General features: G+C 38.4%; 1 protein-coding gene across 1 annotated transcript; it reads right to left on the bottom strand.

Moving 5' to 3' along the window:
* Positions 1-6,082: 6,082 nt before the first annotated feature.
* Positions 6,083-14,850, bottom strand: LOC128379741 (nuclear receptor subfamily 5 group A member 2-like). Its single transcript, XM_053339369.1, has 6 exons — positions 14,713-14,850; positions 14,388-14,529; positions 11,622-12,250; positions 8,465-8,584; positions 7,275-7,422; positions 6,083-6,381 (listed from the first exon to the last, which is right to left on the bottom strand). The coding sequence occupies exons 1-6, from the start codon at positions 14,812-14,814 to the stop codon at positions 6,128-6,130; spliced, it is 1,395 nt and encodes a 464-aa protein (XP_053195344.1). The 5' UTR covers positions 14,815-14,850; the 3' UTR covers positions 6,083-6,127.
* Between the last annotated feature and the right edge of the window lie 2,386 nt (positions 14,851-17,236).

Raw genomic sequence — 17,236 nt, 5'->3', positions numbered from 1 at the left:
TTCCGGGAAGTGAAGGAAGCGGCTCTGTAGAGATGTTGCATTTAAGGACTCTTGGTAAAGCCGTACTTTATTGTTTCAAAGCTGAGGGAACGACTCATCACATCTGCATGTTTTGTACTATAACAATAAAACAGAGCCCGAAAAGGCCTCGATAGACTCAGTTGGTCTCACACATTATACGTATCTATACATTATATAATTGAGTTATTGACTTGACGCGTATTATCTCTATCTTGTTTATCCTCTAAGTGTGAAATCAGTGAGTAGACAGTATAACTGTAGTAATGCCCTTTCAAACTGGAGCGCTCTCTGCTGGCTACACCTCCATGTATTTTATTTTAGACCCACTCACCTGAGTGTGGTGGTCCTTAAAGGCATCTCTAGATTCTATCCACATATGACTCATTAACAAGAACATCTGCTGATACTTCAATTTGTGCTACTTTTAAAAGTATGAGGGATGGGAACAATGCTGCACACAGGCTAATATATGGGCCAGAAAGCCTTTTACTTGAAGAAAAAAACGTTTTAAACATAAACAATTCAATACACTTTCCTTGTTTATTGAATGTGAAAATAAAAAAGATATTACATAAAACTGTGACAAAAAGATGTCATGTAGCTCTGTTGTAGTGTGACAGATGAATAATAATAAGCAGTAGTTCCCATCTCAACCACAGTGAACAGTGCTGTCCTGTACCATGGATGTTTATTTTTTAACTATAGTTTCATGCCATTCAAAGAACCTGTTGTCATATTGTTATGACCTGGCTCTTTGGTCACCCTAACCCTAACACATAGGAGACATACCATGTTGAATTAAAAAAAAAAGATCAATTAAATCAAATTGAATGAATTAACAAAGCATTGGGTGTAAGGTGTGCATGCCAGCAGCCAACAGCCTGCTTCTATAACATGGTGCCAGGTGTTGTATTTGTATTGATGATCCACCTGCTGAACAAAGCAGACAGGTGTGTCACAGAAGCACAGGAAACAGCACATCACAATATACATTCAATTGTTACTGAACTTGTACGAAGTATAAAATAGAATACAATCACGTGATCACTCACAACTTTTCAGAGCTGTTAGCACCACAAACAAAAAGCCATTCATGTCTGTTATGTGGGCTGGATGTCCCAATATGTCAAAATGTGGACAAATAACACTCTGTGTGGACTGATCGTAAGCTGAACCAACCCTTCAGTAGTACTGGATGTCCTTTAAAAGAACGTTTGTACTTGTTATGGATGTATTGCTCTAGCCTTGAAGCACTGAGATCAATAAATCTTCTTTAATTAATAAGGACCGTACCGACAACAAGATGTACTTAAATGATTTATTAAGAAAAAACGACTGATGAGCATAGTTCTTCCATTTGCTGACTGCGTTGTAGTGAGGCTTCTAGGAAGTCTTGGACCCCCCTCAGGACGCTATGACAGAGAGGAAGAAACAGGAAGAGAGAAATAGGGTTGGGGGATGGGTGCAGAATACCAGAGCGAAGGGGAGGAGAGGCCTAGGAAGTATTTATAAGAATGGACAGAGGTGGAGCAGTTGTGGTGTGGTTTTGTTACTGAAACTTCACTGAATGAGCTTCACTACAGTATATAGCATCAGTATAGCACAAAGAAGATGTCAAAGCAAAACGACGATTCATTTAAATGTAACAACTGCCAACACACATTTCTCTACACTGAGTTCATTGTTTCAAAACTCTTCACACAGTTTTACAGTTTTTACAAGATCAAGATAAGAACAACTTTATTGTCCCACCAGGTGGGAAATTTGTCTTGGACTAACCAGCAATGCTGCAGCCATTGAAAAAAAACAAAACGACAACCTTAAAGGCCATAATATGCATGGAGCAATACAGAAGATAGTAGGCTACATAATAAACACAATGCAAAAAGATATTAAATGCAGAATAAATACCTACTCAATACCAGATAGCAGCTCTAAAAGATTAAACAAAAAAAGAAAAAACACGCACACACACACACACACACACACACACACACACACACACACACACACAGATCCTCAACAATAATTTTCCATGCAGTGTGAATTAGACGAAACAGTTGTTTTTACGACGTTTAAAAAATGCAACTGTTGTAGTTGACAGAGGTTATCAACATGTGTGCTCCAGGTAAGTGAGTTATCAATAAAAACTCCAAGATATTATCTAGGAGTGAACCTGAACAAATGACAATAGCCCTGTGGCCATCAACTTCCTGAAGGTCAAACTGTCTTGTTAGCATTCAGAACTAGGGGGGTTGTTGTCGCACCAATACACAACCTTTGAATTTCCGAAAAGTAGTCTGATGGCTCGCAGCCCTTTTTTAATAAAGATAAAATTGCTGTGTCATCTGAGAATTTAATGATGTGATTGTTTGGATTAAAAAAACAATAATATGTTAAAAAAAAAAAAAAAAAAGGACTGTAGGCACACAGATGTTTGGTGGTGGTTTGAGTTTGAGCAAGAAAACAGTTCATACATTTTAAAGATGTGGTCAATGATTACATTAGTCTCATCAATGAAAACTGATCCACATTTTAGAGATTAAAATCAAAATGTTTGTACGAAAGACGTATGTTAGAATTCCTGTGCTACACGCTCCCTCCATATTTGTTTCTTCTTTCTTTCATGAATTGTAACCATCAGTCTCAGTTAAAGGTAGTACATATTAAACATCAGTATAGAGTGGATCTTCTGAGTTTTATGCTTATATTACATATTTTTTTTAAATTTAGCTGATTTGTACAGATATTATAAATTCAACCATACAATACTTTGTGAAATAGAAATACAGATGAGATTAGTTTGATGTAGCAAGCCTGTGAGCTGGCGAGCCAATTAGGGTTTTTATTCTCACCTGGCACAAATTCTGAATGTAAATCACTTGACAATACACAAGCATGTACAAGAAAAACAAAGATTGAACTGTGGTGTGAAAATAGTTTATGCATTTTTAAAGATGTGGTGATTGAATGCATTTTGTGTGAAAGCAATAAATAGGAATCTACAGTTAAGTCTTTCAGTGATTTCTGTTAGTATTGAGAAATGCGTGTTACCATCTGCTACAACTCTAACTTGACAAAACTACCATTGGCATTTTCTTGATGTATTGATTGATGTATGAATTTGAAATGAGCTGCATTGATGCAACAAACTGAGTGCTATTACTGTATTTTCCAAAACTACTGATGATAAGAAATCTAACACACACAAGTATATTTTAACAGGATCTCTTCATTAAATTTTTTTCAGTGAAGTATTAAAATATATTTTCACTTTCTGTAAAAAGTTACCCGTACTGTTTCGCCCCATGCAGTTGGTGGATCTGTAACACTGTGTGTTTAATCATGCTGCCTTGTTTTGTCCTTGAACAGGACGGATGCCAACTTGATGCCAGCTGGATGTCAAGGTCTAGTAGGAAATGTTCTCCGGTGAGGTGGATGAGATCAGATAGGGCGCCTCCACACAACAAGATGAGCGCATTATGTTGATTAAGCCCTTCATTAAAGCAGAGTGGATAAAACAGGTGGTTTAAGGTGTAATCGGTGGGATCTCAGTGGCTGATAACAAAAGATTTAATGTCTTTAATGTCTTTAACCTCCAGGAAGTGTGTCTGTTTTTTCATCATCATCCACTACCTTCATGTTCCAATACATTATCTTGGACTAAATAACAAGGGTCATGTATCACAGCGTGTACAGTGTATTATTATGATATATTATAGGGGATGTGTTGCAAAAGTCTCATGTTTTGTGGCTAAGTATTGCTTAAACTTCTTAACTCATCCAGTTATGTCTGTTTTATTGCATGTATTGTATGTTGTATATGTACGGACGGGGTGATTGCTGTTATTTCGCTGTACTTCTGTATAGTGACAAATAAAGCCTATTTATTGATTAATTCTAATCCACATCTGAAAGTTTAAAGTCTTTGTAAAGTAAGAATAAATATGTGTTCTGAGTTTGACATACCACAGAAAAGTGTGTTGTTAACCACCCTGCCAAATTTGAATGATTAAAAAAATCACCAAATATATGAAATTAGGCTTCAAAGTTGTGTAAAACTCAGCCTCTTTCTCTGCTCCCAAACGCTGTGGGAGTGCCCGCCGAGTTTGCTGAAACCCCGCCCCCTACCAAGTGTCACCTGTCAATCAAAGTCACCACCTCTACCAGAAACATGGATGCTACGTCTGAGAGCTTTCTGCTGCTAGCTCTTCTTATATACAGTCTATGTGCTAGCTCAACTGCTAGCTCGGCGGCTAACTCAGCTGGTAGCTCGGCGGCTAGCTCAGCTGGTAGCTCGGCTGCTAACTCGGCAGCTAGCTCAGCTGGTAGCTCGGCTGCTAACTCGGCGGCTAGCTCAGCTGGTAGCTCGGTGGCTAACTCAGCTGGTAACTCGGCGGCTAGCTCAGCTAACTGGCTAACTGTAGACCGTAGTAGTAGTAGTGTGCACTGAATGTATTTATACCTCTACAGCAGCAGGGGCGGGTTTATGCTAACGCAGCAGTGATTTTCAGACCCGCCCACTAAATCCTGAACACAGAAATCTTTTTTGGCTCAAACTACCCCACTCTCCCCTATCAGACTGGGTTATTAGAGGAAATTATACACCAAATATGTGATATAATTTAATGATGACAGAAACAGAGGACACTGTCAATACCATATTGTCACACATTCCATATCTAACTTTTAAGCTACTTAAAGTGGCAACATTTTTATATTTCAGTCCCCTTCCACTTAAAAATATGTTTTTCTTCGTTCCTGTAGTTGAATGTTTGAGCTTCACTGTGCAGTTTGACTCTGGAAGGCTAATCTGTTGACAGTGGGAAGTATTAAAAATGTAATTTTTGGTGGGTCTATAAGCATGATTTGTAATATTATAAATTCCAATTCTGCCCTCTGTCTGTATTTTCTGATTGTCTTACTATTTTTCTGTGTTCTGGATGTGTCTGGGTGTCAACCTTTGAGCAGTGGGTGTGTAACCCCCAGCCAGAGTAATGACCAGGCTACACTCCTGTCTCTGTCTCTCTCCTTTGGAGGAGGGGCCAACTTGAATGCCGTGTGACTACACACACCAACTAACAAACCCTAGTATACCTTTAAAGCTTTTAACAAGATAACTTTTTGTGTAGGAAAACCACACATCACACACACACTCTGTTAGCAGCAGCTATATTCAAAGTAGAGTATTTTATGTACATCTTAAAGCATGTCTGGAGGGGTTCATTAACAATGCAGTAGCAGGAGTAAGCAGCTGTTTTCAGCTCCGATAAAGCCACATTTAACAGATAAAGAGCCAGATGTTTTTCACAGGAGTTGGTAAAGATAGGACACTAGACTTAAATTCATCAGGCGGACACAAACATGACACACTAACCTGCCCTCTGTATGCTGGATGTGTTAATAGGAAACTTCTGGTTCCTTGTATCAGCTTCTATGGTGATAATATGCCAGTGTTGTGCTTACAACTTGTTTTGTTGCCCCACGTATCCAAAAAAGTCATCTGAAGTTAAAAGTAGAATTTTAATGGGAAGCATCCCAATGTAAATGTAAAACTAGTTTACATTTACATTTAACCCTTTCATACATGTGTTATGATAACATCAGTCAGATAACTCAGGAAGTGTTTTTATTTCTCTTTGTGCATGAAAAAATGTTTTTTCAACTGATTTACAACCAAAAAAGTTACTGCAGATGAAGTGGTCGGATGACACACTGATGTCCACTGTGGTGGCTGAAGTGCAACTATGCCATGAAAATCCTTGCATATAAAAGAAAACTTTTCAGCAAGCTTTTAAATAGCTGTCTGATGTAGTGACTATGTGTGAAAGGGTTAATAATTCAATAGATTACAACAACCAAAATAAGTGCATCAACACTCAGTTTACATTCGATCTCACAAGATTTACAGGTGCATGAAGTAGACACAAGTGCACAAATGAATAAAGAGGTGAGTACCTTTAAGTAAAACTTTTAGCTGAGAATCTTTGAAGTAAAATGGTATATATTATTGCTAAAAGGAACTCTTAAGGCACAGAAAACATATTCATCACAACTTAATGTTTGCATATAGTAACATGCAGACAATCACAGACCTGCTCAGTCTTCATGCCCAGCTGCGCTTGGCGTGGAGCATCTCAATGAGTAGGTTATTGCAGGGCACCTCACAGCTCAGGTGTTTGCAGTACAGGTAATCTTCAGCGAGGGTGCTGAGCGAGCGTAATTCCGACAAAAACAGCAGCAGATGAGAAAACCGTCCAAGGCTCTGAGAGGAGGTGCACAGTGTGTACTCCAGCAGAGCTCCTTCAGCCTGCTCTTGGATACTCTCTATGAATGGATGGTCTTCAAGCTGTTTCACATCTGCTCAGTGGGGGAAAAGAGAAAGTAACAGCAAATGAAGAGCGAAGAACTGATGCTAAACTAAACTATGGACTGTGGAACTGTAAATATTAGGCAAATTTATCAGATAAACAATGGCAGTGACAAAAGTCCACTGGGTGACACTAGCGATTATGAATGAAGCTGTACTCAAAGTTGACGTAGGAGTAGGAATAGTTCCTAGTACAATCCCAAAAGCACGAGTCCCGTTTCCATTAAGGAAGTTCCGGGTAAAATATGGGAGGTGGGCACGTCCTCTTACTGGGCCTCTCAGCTGTTGTGTCTCTATAGCAGAGTAGGACCTTGATAGGACCCACCGGACTCTGGAGGTGACGTTATCATACTGCAACAGTTTCCATTGTCGCAAAATCGTTAGGCAACAGACCAAAAACCCAATCAGCAACTTCAAACCCCACCCAGGAATTTTCCCATGGCTGCACGGAGTACATACCCCAAGACAAGGAGTTGTTTTGCCCCAGTAAAAGTTCCGGGAGATTGTCCTTCAGGGGAAGTTCCTGCTTTGGAGATACGCGCCAACGGTCACGGTCCTGTAAAATGACCCTTAAGTTCCTGCAGTGGAAACGGCTCTATGGACTGTTTCAACACCAGGAACTTCAGCTAAAGAACTACATTTAGACCCTAGTTCCTCTGGCTCAAATGCAGGTACACTTCCATAAATGGTTCCTCTGACTGAGAAAAGGTTCTTGTAATGGGAACAGGCCATAATTTCCCAGATATTTGCATTGTTAGATAATGAGGAGGCAGCACACCCATGAAATAATCCACTGTTGTTAAGATCCAACAATGCAAGTGATTAAATGTATGTTTTTGCTAATATGAAGCTTTATAGATAAAAATCATCAGATGTTACTAACCTGGATTGAAGAGGAGGAGGAATTTAATGCAGGCGAACTCTTCACGGCCCACCTTTAGAATGGTGAGCCTTTCAACTAGCTCCTGTCCTCTCTGGACCAAGCTGGCCAAGGTGGGACCGGCATGAGAAGCTATGGTTGACAGCTCCACCTGAACCCAAGAAAACATGTCCAGATATTAAAAAAAGTAATGTCTCAATCAATCAATCTTTATTTGTATAGCGCCAAATCACAACAAAGTCATCTCAAGGCACTTTACACATAGAGCAGGTTCTAAACCAACTCTTCAGGTTTTAACTTTAAAGAGACCCAACATTCACACATGAGCAACAGTAATGAGCAAGCAATGTATGTAACTTTGTACAGCACAGTTTCAGATTCAGCTCATTTCTAAGACTAACAAATGTGTGGAGCTTGCAGTTAATAATAATAATAATATTATAATAATAATAACTTTATTTTGTATAGCGCCTTTCATGAAACCCAAGGTCGCTTCACAATAACAAGAAACACAGACAAAAACACACATTTAGCCGGCAAAAGCCTGCAGGAACAAGTGCCTTTTCAACAATGATTTAAAAGAGTCCAGAGTTGGTGCTAGGTGAATGTCCTGAGGGAGCGAGTTCCAAAGTGTAGGAGCTACCACACTGAAGGGCCTGCTCCCAAAGGTTTGCCTTCTGGTGCGGGGGATGGATAAGAGTCTCGTGAAGGGTTGAGCGTGTAAGGCTTTGTTTGCTAACCTTGGTTGACTTATACAGTTAACTTTATATCAATGTTGAGATCAAAGAGTGAAGTTGATTGAGGTACTGGTTTAAGTAATAGACATATTCAAGGATAAATTTGAGACTGCTTCATAGCTTATGGATCTATAAGAGTTCTCTGAACATCAAAGTAAATTTGGGTTATCATAGTGAAAAGTATAAATATCATAGAGGTGTTGTGTGTAATACATGATATACCTAAAAATTCTAGGAAATGGTAGGAATTTTATTAGAAGGATTGTATCATTCCCACCTCCTCTGGAGAGATTTTAGGGTTATGGGTTCCCTGAGGAGAGTAAGGTATTGCATATTGGGGTGTTAACAGAAGAAGTAGCATTAAAAAAATGTATCTCTGCAAAATTCTACCTGATTCCTTGAAAAAGGCATTGAATTAAAAAAAACTGGATTAAAACAGAATCAAAGATGTCTTACTTCCTGTCCAGTGATCAGGAGTACACTGTCCTCTTTGTAGTGTAGGACCTGTCTAGAGATGAAGTCCAGGAGGAGCAGTTCACTCCAGCAGCTGTGCAACAACTTCATCTGGTCGGTCACCTTAGAAAAGAAAGAAAGAGAAATTTATACATTCAAATACAGGTTTTATCAAGATCATCACTTATCTGCATTTTAAGACAAGACTCTTTCACCGAATGTGAACAGTTGTCATTAAATGGAAATGCTTACAGTTTCATTGTAAACACTGCTACAGTAACACACATTTCTCTATACTGAGTTTAATGTTACATTACAAGACACTGTTTATCACAATATGATCACTATTTGCGTCTCAGTATTGCCTATATATTTATATATTGCCTGACATATTTATTTATTTCACATTAAAGTCAGTGTAAAGTAAGAATAAATATGTGTTCTGAGTTTGACATACCACAGAAAAGTGTGTTGTTAACCACCCTGCCAAATTTGAATGATTAAAAAAATCTCCAAATATATGAAATTAGGCTTCAAAGTTGTGTAAAAATCAGCCTCTTTCTCTGCTCCCAAACGCTGTGGGAGTGCCTGCCGAGTTCGCTGAAAACTACCAAGTGTCACCTGTCAATCAAAGTCACCACCTCTACCAGAAACATGGACGCTACGTCTGAGAGCTTTCTGCTGCTAACTCAGCTGCTAACTCGGCGGCTAACTCCGCTAACTGGCTAACTGTAGACTGTAGTAGTAGTAGTAGTGTGTGCTGAATGTATTTATACCTCTACAGCAGCAGGTGATTTTCAGACCTGCCCACTAAATCCTGAACACAGAAATCTTGACAAATCTAAATGGTTGAAATGCTTTTTACACCTTTTTTAGAAATACATTTATGACCTATTTAATGTGTTCAGAAGAAAATGTTTGAATTCACTTTACACGGTCTTTAACCAAGATCCCCTTACCACAAAACTAACAGCACTTCTTTATTGCATGGCTGGTGCTACCTTACAGTATATGTCACAGAATTTATTCAGAAATTCAATAACATTTTTGCATCAATGATTTCAAGTGCACAAAATGAAATTAGTCATTCCATTAATGCAATACAAAACTATACATATTCACTATACATGCATGTGTGTATACTATATTATATAGTGTAGGATATAGGTTATGGGATAACTACATATAGAATACAACTGTGTTAGTCACAAGTTGTCATCACACCATGCAATAACCCTGGATAGACTCTTTTTGCAGCAGGTGCCACCTAAAAAAAAGTAATTAGACACTGAATTGTAAAAATAGTCAGTCAAAAATATTTTTCACCAGTGATACTTAATATTGATGTTGTTCTGCACAATTAAAAATGATCAGTTTGTTTAATATATAGATTTAGCATTGAAGGACTATTATAGTGGAATTATATTACAGTGTCAAAAATCGTAGTCATTATTCAGTTGCTCTATTCAGCTGAATGTTGTTTTTTCTGTCAGCAGAGTTTAATAACTGCTGTGTTTCAGTCACTTCAGTCATACTTGGCTGTGTGTGTGTGTGTGTGTGTGTGTGTGTGTGTGTGTGTGTGTGTGTGTGTGATTCATCCTGTCAGCATGTGCTCATCACAGCCAGGATATCTCAGGTAGAAAACACAAGACAAACAGCTGCTTCAGTGTGTCACACTTGGTATAAATGTGTGGGTGTGTGTTTGTGTGTGTGTGTGTGTGTGTGTGTGTGTGTGTGTGTGTGTGTGTGTGTGTGTGTGTGTATATGTGTGTGTGTGTGTGTGTGTGTGTGCAAGTTCATGTCTGCTTTTATTTGTAGCTTAGAGAAAGTCTGCAGTTATTGTTTCACACGTGCATGAACAACCAAATTTATCATATTCTCCCCACTACTAAAACTGGATGTGAATGAATGATTTCACATTTCCCCTGCTTCCAGTCATTGTGTTCAGCTAGGCTAAACTGGAAAATCAAAATTTAAAATATGTCAGCTTTATAAAGGTTTTCTGAAGAAGTGCATTCAAGACCTGGTGAGAAACACTGAATATAAACAGAAACTCCAAAGAATACCTTTAAAAGAGAAATATGGAACACTAACAACAAGACTTGTCCTCCCTTGTCCCCTCTTCCCCAGACTCAAAGCTCAGGGTTTTTTTTAGGTTGGGTGGAATCTATCTCAGTTGATCTAGTTTGTTTGCTTGCTTCCAGCTGCAGCACACTGTGTCAGTGTTTCATATCTGGCATGCTAGGGTGTGGAAATGGGCGTGAACCTCATCTCATAGAAATGTATGAAATAACCACAACCTCGCAACACTGCATTATGTTGTGGTGGTACGTAATGTGTTAAAATGACACATCAGCACAATGATCAGGTTGAATGGGCAGTGAGAAGAATCACACAGGGCAAAACACTAGAATGGAACTTTCAAATGAGAACATACTGTATTATGGTAGTATTATAGTTGCAGAAGGCTGTATTTCAATTTAACCTTAATCTCTGATAATATATTATGGTAATTTTATGAGCTAGTACAGTAATTATATTGCATGTTGGTCCTTTAACTGCATGGGGGGAGTAACTAGTTCCATGTAATGACGTTGTGTAATGTAATTACAAAATAAATGTAAGTGTTACAGTTAGAGAAAAAATGTGTCATTAAATGACAGTTACTGATGAAAATGATGATGATTACAAAGGAGGTTACATCTGAAGTCACACCTTTAAGATTTAACATGTTACTGAATACATATATTGCTGTTTTTAATTTTTTGAAAACAATATTTTTTATATTTAGTAAATAAATGTCAGTATCCATGAAAAACAGCTGAACTTAGATTTTGGTGCTTAATGGGAACACTTCCCCTAACAGCTGGAAACATTGGTTAGAACATTAGAAAAGTCATCACATGTAATAAGTTACATTACTTTGATGAAGTCACTGAAATAGTTACATTACTTATTACATTTTAAATAATCTGTAACATATTACATTTCCAAAGTAACATTCACAACCCTGTTTAACTGTAAGCTGGTTGACTGATTCAGAGAAGTTGCAGCAGCTGGCACAGTGGGAGGGAATCAATGATGTCAACAGGAAGTATGAACTAACTGAACCATGTGGAGACAATCAATAAGACTGCGCTCAGTGTGTTTAGGATCTCACCTTCAGCTGTTTGAAGAAGATGGATCTACGAGCCCACTCCACGATGGAGAACAGTGTCTGGTCAGCCATGAGGCACATCAGGCTGAAGGTGTTGAGGTTCTTGTGTTTCTCACAACTGCTCTGCTCCTGCTGTAGACGAACACTGATCTTATTCTGCAGCTGTAGCTCATCTGTATCACAGCGCATAAACTCCATCACCAGCTGAGGCATGATGGGACCGCGTGGAGAAAAAGGTCTGGAGTACACCTCATCTGAGTCTGGTGAACTTGTACAGATGTTGCTGTGCTCTGACTTGACGGTCCAGTTTGAAAAGGTGGAGGAGGTGTACTGGTACTGGGTGGTGCCAGGTGAGTTGGAGGGCAGGAGTGTAAACAGTGATGGGATTTGGTAGCTGATGCAGTCATTCTGTGCTGTGGGTAGTGGGGTGGTGCTGAGGATGGGATGAGGGTGGAGGCCGGCAGTATAGGTAGAGTCTCTCTGGTGGGCTGAGGAGACCAGAGGTGGACTGCTCTCCATTCTGAATCCGCCGGCTTGTATCAAAGCCTTTCTCTGCTGCTTGAGAGCTCGATCACGTTTGTACATGGGACCAAACTTGTTTCGGCCTCCTCGCATCCGATCTGCACGGACAGCTGAAGAAAAAAGTTTATTTGGAGGCTTCAAACTGATGTATATACACAACACAACTGTGTGTCCTCGAGTCAAGGAAGGAAGAGAGGAAGAAGGAAGGGAGGGAGGAAGGGAGGAAGGAAGTATGGAAGGGAGGAAGAAGGAAGGAAAGGAGGAAGGAAGGCAGGAAGAAGGAAGGAAAGGAGGGAGGGAGGAAGGATGGAAGGAAGGAAGAAGGAAGGAAGAAGGAAGGAAGAAGGAAGGAAGGAAAGGATGAAGGAAGGAAGGAAGGAAGGGAGGATGAAGCAAGGAGAGGAGGGAGGGAGGAAGGATGGAAGGAAGGAAGAATGAAGTAAAGGAGGAGTCAGGGGAGGAAGAAGGAAGGAAAGGAGGGAGGGAAGAAGGAAGGAGGAAAGAAGGAAGGAAGGAAAGGACAGAGGAAAGAAGGAAGGGAGGAAGAAAAAGAAGGAAAGGAAGTAAGGAAGGAAGGGAGGATGAAGCAAGGAGAGGAGGGAGGGAGGAAGGATGGAAGGAAGGAAGAATGAAGTAAAGGAGGAGTCAGGGGAGGAAGAAGGAAGGAAAGGAGGGAGGGAAGAAGGAAGGAGGAAAGAAGGAAGGAAGGAAAGGACAGAGGAAAGAAGGAAGGGAGGAAGAAAAAGAAGGAAAGGAAGGAAGGAAGGAAAGAAGGAAGGAAGGAAGGAAGGAAGGAAGGAAGGAAGGGAGGAAGAAAGGAAGGAAGGGAGGACAGAAGGAAGGGAGGAAAGAGAGAGGAAGGAACGAAAGAGAGAAGGAAGGAAGGGAGGAAGGAAGACACAAAGGTTAAGAGAGACATAGAAATACACACACACACTTTTTCTAGGCCTCTTGTAAATGCAAACTTGTTGATGGTCAGCGTATGAAACATATCCACGCTGTCATTTATAGGCTGAAATCTAAACCAGCAGGGATCTTTACAGTGACTCTGAATCAACCTTGTTGCTGTGTTCATGTAGGAGAGAGCAAGTAAAACATTATCTTTAAAGCTCCCTTTATTCAAGCATCTTTTCACTAAAGGAAACATGACAATGAACCAGCCCTGACATTTAAAACTCTATTTTTGTCAACAAATATATTTTGATTGTAAAGCCAATACATTATCAATTTACTTTCCTTTGAGAACATGAATTTTTACGTGTAAAACAAAAAGTCTGACACTTAAAATCTAGCTTAAATTTAGTTAAGAGGCCAATAACTTCTGGTCATATAGGTTTTTTAATGAAATATTCTTACTCAGGAGCACAAATGAACATAGATAATCATTCCTCCTGTTCATACTGACCATTAGAAGATCTCTTCATAATGTACTTACTATGGAACTAAATCCACAGTCCTCCTTCTGTGTAAACATGTATTTAAAAGTTGATGAAGCTAATATGAAGCTTCAGCGTCCAAATGAGTCAAATCTTCATCTTCTATGTTTCAACGTTACAGTGTTTTTAGTACCAAAGTTCCTCTTTTTGTTACTATACTTCCACCACAGCTCAACAGGAAACACTAAGAGGGGATTTGATGGTAAAAAGACTGTAAATGTGTCAGATATCACTTGATATGACTAACTCACACTGATGAAGCTCAATAGAAGCTGATCATCTACTTTTAATGGTTTATAAAAATGCATGTATGTATTTGGGCACTTGACTGTTGTATTAAGGCACACTTGGAAAATTGTGAACTCATCCTTTAAAGTTGTGGTTCTGTCACACTGCAAGACTGGTTCTTATTTCTCAAAGCATGTCAGGTTGCATTTTAGAGGTGTTTTCTCTATTTTCTCACAAACATTTCGTTTGACAACAAAATCTTGTAGCCTAATACAACATATGCGATTTTGGATGATTGGACATGCACTGAAAACAAATTAACTGATTCTGTGACATCGAAGTCACCTCACCTCCATTAAACAGGTTCATTTTGTTGTGATTACATTAGGATTATTATTACACACCTTATCCTAATATTCAAATGTACAATTTTACAAAAAGCTACGTCATAAGTTGGCAGCAAGCTTTAAAACATAACCATATAATAATCAGCCAGAAGCAAGTTACAGTTATAGCCTATATATTTGTATGAGTCAATTATTTGACTATAACCGGCAGTTGAACTCTTTATTTCCCTCCTTACCTTCCAGTCTCATGCCAACATGAAGACACTTTTGGAACCTGCAGAAGGGACACCGTTTCCTCTGAGTTTTATCAATTCTGCACTCCTGGTTTTCTGCACAGATATACTTCTTGTTGTTTTGAACCGTTCTTTTGAAAAAGCCCTGCAAGTGTTGAAAGAGAAGAAATAGGACTAGACGCTTACGAGCTAATGCAGAAGTTAATAATAATAATAATAATAATAATAATAATAATAATAATAATAATAATAATAATAATAAGAAGAAGAAGAAGAAGAAGAAGAAGAAGAAGAATATAATAATAATTTAAGGGGAAACTAAGTGTACCTTGCAGCTTTCGCAGGTCAGCAGACCGTAGTGATATCCAGAGACTTTATCTCCACAGACTGGACACAGCTCCTCCACATCCACATCATGTCTGTACTCCATTCTGGAAAAGGCAACATTACACGATTTCTCTTCTCCAATCAACTAAAGGAAAAAAAGAAAACTGAGGAATCCTTTAAATTAAATAAAGAAGTTGCACCAGACGCTGTGGAGCACCGGGACGTTTGCGTCAATCTGAAACCAAAAATCAAATCTGCTGGCGGGAAGTTCATCAAAAAAATCAATAATGAAATACGTGATGTCAGTATAATAAACTGAATAATAACAATCCGAAGAGGAAAACAGAATTGTAGACTAGGTGATAAATAGAAAAGAAGCATATCATATGTCCTACCTGTTGAATCAGTGTTTGTTGAATTCTGTAAATGTTGAATATTCACTGAAGTGAAATCACAGTTATGAGCTGAGGATTCGTGCAGCCACCTGTAGATGTGACGGGGAGCATCACTGCTCTCAGGTCATCATCCTGTAGAGGAGGGACAATCTGATCCTGCAGCTGTCCGAGGTCCTGATCATGGCCTCGTTTCCCAAAAAAGCATCGTGAGACTAAGATGATGGTCAGATTCATAACAGCAGCGTGACTGAAGAAGCGCTGAAACACTCAGAGGAGGCTGAGAACTATGGGACGCCGTTTGTAAAGATGCTCACACTGAAAATAACATCAACATTTTGCCACATTTAGTTTCAAACAGTGCTTAAAAAAATGGTGTGAACTTTTACACCTCTCACCACATTTTGTGACCTTAGACTTAGAAATATATTAAATAGCTACATTTAAATATTAAAAAGTGCACCTAAATGTTAAATGCTAAATCTAAATGTTCGGGGTGAAACTAAATATGCTATTTAGCTAAAATGCGAATTCACACTGTCGTAACCGGAAGTACCGAAATAAAAGCGAATTCACGTCAACTTATTGGGGGAAATGAACACTTGAACATACATTAGCATTAGTGTGATAATAACTAGCCTACGTAAAATGACAAAAAACATGTTTGGGGAAATGTTTGGAGATGTTATTTTCAGTGTGAGCAACTTTACAAACGGCCATCATAGAGCCATCATGCTTTATTTAAGGATAAAAAAACAAAACTACACTTAAATGAATTCAACTAATGATTCATCAGCAACTTTACTTCCTTCCAGCAGGGACATGAATTGTAAAGACTAATCCACTCCTACATTAAGCTTTATTTACAACATGTACACTTTGTAGTTTTAACATAATAACACTGAACCACCAATCTCCTGCCTGTAAATGAGATGCCAGTCAGCCATTATTCAGTGTTGAAGTTTCATATCCATGTGAACAAACCAGAAATAACGGGATTCAGACTGTTGTCTTAAAGCCTATATAGTATTAAACCATGTCTGATTTTATTCAAATAGAATCTAATGCTAGAGTCCAGCATTCAATTAGCATATTAATCTAATACCCAGTTGGCTTAACTTCATTAGGCTACATTTTGAGTTTTATATTAGTTTAGTTTATATTATTATATATTAGTCTATGTTATTTAGATACAACTCATTTCAGCGTTTATACTGGCTCCAGTTTAACTGTTTGATTGAAGCACTTCAGTTTTTCCAACAGAACACAGAAACAAGAAAACGACTGGAAACCCTCTATTTGGATTTATATTGACTAAAACAAAATACAACTCGTTAATTTGATTTTTAAGTATAGTTGATTATTTTTGTCAATACTGCATTAGTACCACCAGGGGGCCCTAAGCAATGAAGCTCATCTAACCAAATAACTGTTATTTTATTCTGATTGAATAAGTCTGCTGCTGTTGGGTGGAAACATTATGATTCTATAATTTAAGATAAGGTAAAATAAGATAAGATAAGGTAAGATATTCCTTTATTATTCTCACAGTGGGGAAATGTACATTATTGCAACAGCAAGTGGATCGCAAAAAATAGGAAGAGCATCAATAAAAAGAATAAAGAACAGTAAATAAGTACACAAGCTGTAAAAAGACAATATAGTAGGGAAAAAAACATGGTAAAAAATAGTAACAATATGTACAAGAGTAATATAAGTGTTGAATGATAATATACCTGAGTTTGATATTGCACAGGTTTTAAAGGGAATAAATAAATAATTATATTTATATTTATATTTATGTTTATAGGTTTCTGACAGTGACTGTAATAAATAAAAAATCAACATCAAAAGAACAAAAAACAACAACAACAAAAAAACAACAACCTTGAAACCCCCCAAAAAAATCAGATCTGAGAGTGCAGGTGGAGGTTTGTGGTGTGATCAGTTGTAGGTGGAAAGGAGCATGTCCATTCAATCAATCAATCAATCTATAGCGCCAAATCACAACAGAGTTATCTCAAGGCACTTTCCACATAGAGCAGGTTCTAAACTGAACTCTTCAGGTTTTTATTTTAAAGAGACCCAACATTCCCACATGAGCAAGCACTTAGTGACAGTGGCAAGAAAAAA

Source organism: Scomber japonicus, chromosome 19 (assembly GCF_027409825.1).
Source record: "Scomber japonicus isolate fScoJap1 chromosome 19, fScoJap1.pri, whole genome shotgun sequence".
In the NCBI taxonomy this organism is placed as follows: Eukaryota; Metazoa; Chordata; class Actinopteri; order Scombriformes; family Scombridae; genus Scomber; species Scomber japonicus.
This window is presented reverse-complemented; position numbering and strand designations above follow the sequence as displayed.